Source organism: Botrytis fragariae, assembly GCF_013461495.1.
Source record: "Botrytis fragariae strain BVB16 chromosome Unknown tig00000797, whole genome shotgun sequence".
In the NCBI taxonomy this organism is placed as follows: Eukaryota; Fungi; Ascomycota; class Leotiomycetes; order Helotiales; family Sclerotiniaceae; genus Botrytis; species Botrytis fragariae.
In genome coordinates, this window is record NW_023501013.1 from 847,153 (window position 1) to 850,955 (window position 3,803).

General features: G+C 41.1%; 1 protein-coding gene across 1 annotated transcript; it reads left to right on the plus strand.

Moving 5' to 3' along the window:
- Positions 1 to 2,532: 2,532 nt before the first annotated feature.
- Bfra_010648 (uncharacterized protein) lies at positions 2,533 to 2,844 on the plus strand (the record flags this gene model as incomplete). The annotated part of the gene is made up of 3 exons (XM_037340985.1): positions 2,533 to 2,586; positions 2,628 to 2,754; positions 2,801 to 2,844. 3 exons carry the CDS (start codon positions 2,533 to 2,535, stop codon positions 2,842 to 2,844), a joined length of 225 nt encoding a protein of 74 aa, XP_037186628.1.
- Positions 2,845 to 3,803: the final 959 nt, after the last annotated feature.

Consider the following 3,803-nt stretch of genomic DNA (forward strand, 5'->3'; position numbering starts at 1 on the left):
TATGAATTGTATCACACAAAGTATGACTCTTTCGTTCAATCAAGCAAGTCCAATTCTTGCGAATGGGTACCTGTAATTCTTGAAGTAGATACAGAGGTGACTAAAATTTCACCCTCAGTATGGACGTCCGGAGAGGTTGACTCGACCTCTCCGCACTTCTATCCCGATGCGCTGATCAGATATCACGTCTCAAGAAATATCGAAGCGACTCAGTACAGACCGCGAAAATGGGGATTGGGAAGATCGCTGCTGAAACTTGGTTTGTGGTGGATATGAGGGGTATCTGCGTGAATGTGAAGACTTATTTCGTCGCGCAAGTTTCGCAAAATATCGAAGTCCAAGAAACTACTTGAAGATGTAAGAAGGAAATCAAGGACCGACGTTTCGACAAGTTTCGACGTTTTATGAACTGTGGGCAGTACGTCGTGGAACGAAACGGAAGATTTGTTTGATGGCACAGGTGGTGCTGGCGGCGACGCGAAAGTAAGCTCGAACAACTGAATGGAAACTATGATCTATTGTAGGATGTTAGCTGTATGATTCCAACATGATATGACCAATTCTGTGAATCAATATGACATGGGACGCAGCTTCTTCGAGTAGTATTCCGATCTGCAATGGCGCAGATGTAAAGCCGCACAAAAGTAAATGTCATAAATAGAACATCGAAATTCCCCCACGCACCTTTCGAAGAGAATAGAAATAGCAGAAGATCAATGCTGTAAGATCAGTCTTTTACTATTCAAATTCGGAGAAAATGAGCCAGCAGTGTTGTAAAATCCCCAGTGTTTGACGAATTTATTACAGTCAGTTACTGTCTTCTTCGCCTCTGAAATCTTATCTTGGAGTTGTCGTTCTGAACTCAGAGTAAAGAATTTTCTCTTTGGAATAGAAAAGTAAGTATTCGAATGAGAGAAGACCTTTTGTTCTCTTCACCACTTTTATGAGAAGAGGTACCAAATGGGGTCGGAAGGGAAGAAGATGTTGAAGGAAGAAAAAAAAATGGAGATTAAAATTGTGAAGGCAGATTCTTTAGGGTTGAATGGAAGGGAATAATTTTTTGTTAGATTCAGTATTTAGTGGATTTTTATTTTCTCGGCTGAGAAATTTAAGTGTTAAGTCAGAATAAATTTCTCTGATGAAGGCTGAATGAAGTGAACGGCTTCACGGAAGGTCCTGGTGTGAAAGTTCCGTTGGTATGATTTTGGATTTGGAGAGAAAAAGTCACAGCAAAAGAGACTTGGTACATTGAGACCGATTTTATTTGGACGATTAGAAAATCAATTATACAGACGATCTATGATGAAGATGATTGTTCCTCGAATTAAGGTGACATTACTACTGTAGACACTTCGGGTCCTGTGTGTAAGTATGTGTGTGAGTTAGCTACCACCTACCCAGATCTTTGGGTAACCGACAACAGTCCATTCATCCAGAAATAAGTGCGTACCTACCAGATCTAGGTACTGCCTCGAGGCATGTTATATTTGGTTATATATGTGTGTGTATATATATACGAGTACACTAGGTACACATGCAAACCTCGGTCTTGGGTGAAACATGGATCAATCATCAATCATATCTATCATATCTATCATACATATCATACATATCATACATATCATACATATCATACATATCATACATATCATACATATCATACATATCATACATATCATACATATCATACATATCATACATATCACACATATCACACATATCATTCCATTCCATTACATCACTCAGGTACATTACCACATTACCACATTACCTGTCTATATACCCGGTACTACCTAGGGCACTTCAGTCATCAGGGCTGTAAACCCAGCTGTAAACCCAGTGTTAACAATATCAAGTGTCTACCTTCAATATAATGACCAGTCAACAACACAAATATGGCCCTTCCAACATGACATAAGTTCATCACGATTACTGCGAGTGTTAACACATGAAACACCTGCATCAATGTTGTCGTGTTTCATTGCCGTGGCCGAAGTACTCACATTCGTTTAAATTTAGATGGGCGTGCGAACAATGGTTTTATATCTTCACTCTTTTCTACAAACTTCCAAGAGTTGTACTCGAGTATCACGCTGTCACAATATATGTGCCTACTCCGTGCATGAATGAAGTCATTCTCTTTAGTGTATTAAATTACATTGCTGCCCTTGCTATTGCTCTGGCTATTCATCAATAAACATCCAAAGCCATCCCTTCACAACAACTCTTTGGTAGGTAGCCGAAGATAACCTGGTAAATACTTCCTTCCCTTCTTTTCCCTGCCCTCGTCCCCATCTTCAAATCCAGCCACAATGTAATGAGGGGTTGAAAATCTTCATTCAATTTTGTCAATGTCAACCTAGGTGATTTCCTCTTTCTCTCACCTGCATACAGAGTGGATCTACTTTCCCGCCTTGCCATTGGAGAGGTTTGGCGACGCTCTAAACCTTCCCATTTCTCTTTTAACCTCACATTCATGAACTTCCACTGACCATCTCCCATTCTTCATTCCCCCACAAAAAACACACACACATGCCGTACATCCCTTCCCCGAGAATTCTGAAACCCAAAGCAAGTCTTACATACGTACTTACTCCATACTTGCTTACTTACTTACTTACATACAGCGCGGAGTATCTGGACCTGGAATTCGGTATCGAAATGACCACATTGTAATCGATCAAGCTGGATCTCGCGCCTACCACAATAAAAGAAACATCGCATCCGAAGAAAATGGAGGAAAGGTGTGCGGGCGTAAGTCAGTGTATCCACACCAAAAAATTACCCCTCCATTATCGAGATAATGGTATCGTATCCACCTGGTCATCGCCACCGTATCATTGATCGTATCTGGCAATCATCATGCCCACGCCCGCCCCCTCATTCTGGCCCATCTTACCAATGTGAAAATTTCATGCTGTCGAATTATGATGACCTATCTCTGCATCTGATTGTCTCATCAAAAGAGTTCAGCAGCCCTATGGAAAGAAATAAAGGCTACCCACTATACAAGCGGTGAATGTCCTTGGTAGATCTATGGTGGAAAAAGATTGCAAGTAGATCTTTGAGGTGATAACATCTTCTTCAACTTATACGATGGTGAAAGCACATACACCTATGATGACTACATTTATTTTTGTACTCTATGATTCAGAGTCCCAGAGCCATCTCATTTCTTTCTGATTCAAAGATGTCAAGCCATCTCATTTAATGTGAAGTAACATCTCCACGATGATGATATTTATATCCATCCGTGCTTTAAGGTTCAAACTTTAAAGTTATCTTACATTAGTTACCTACCTATCATGAAGCAACATCACATTACCAAAATCCAGACCGCAATTCTATCGAATCTTCAGACGAAGGAGCCAGCTCCGAGATATTCATTCGTAAAGTGCAAATCCCAATCACCGGGTTACCGAACCCCACACTCTCTTCACGATATCTCTCATTCCCCGTTTTCGTGAAAGCCAACTATCTAATCTGCAAATGACGACATCTGAGATCCCTATGTAATGAGCGCTTTTCCTGAAATGTCACCTCCGCGCCAGCGATACATGTCCTTTCGGTCGACTCGCATACACTTGCAAGCATATGAGAAGATCTTGTGTCACCATTGTCTGCAACCACTCCTCTTCCTGCATATACGCAGAGAGAAGGTCGGTACCACTACATAACTCGGGAGAACGTATTATGTCACGTCCTTCAAACGAGATGCTGCACGCAAGTGAAAGGTTACAAAAGCTTCTCTTCGTTCACGGATAACTTCCGACATATCCGCGTCATTTGATACGTACATTGAC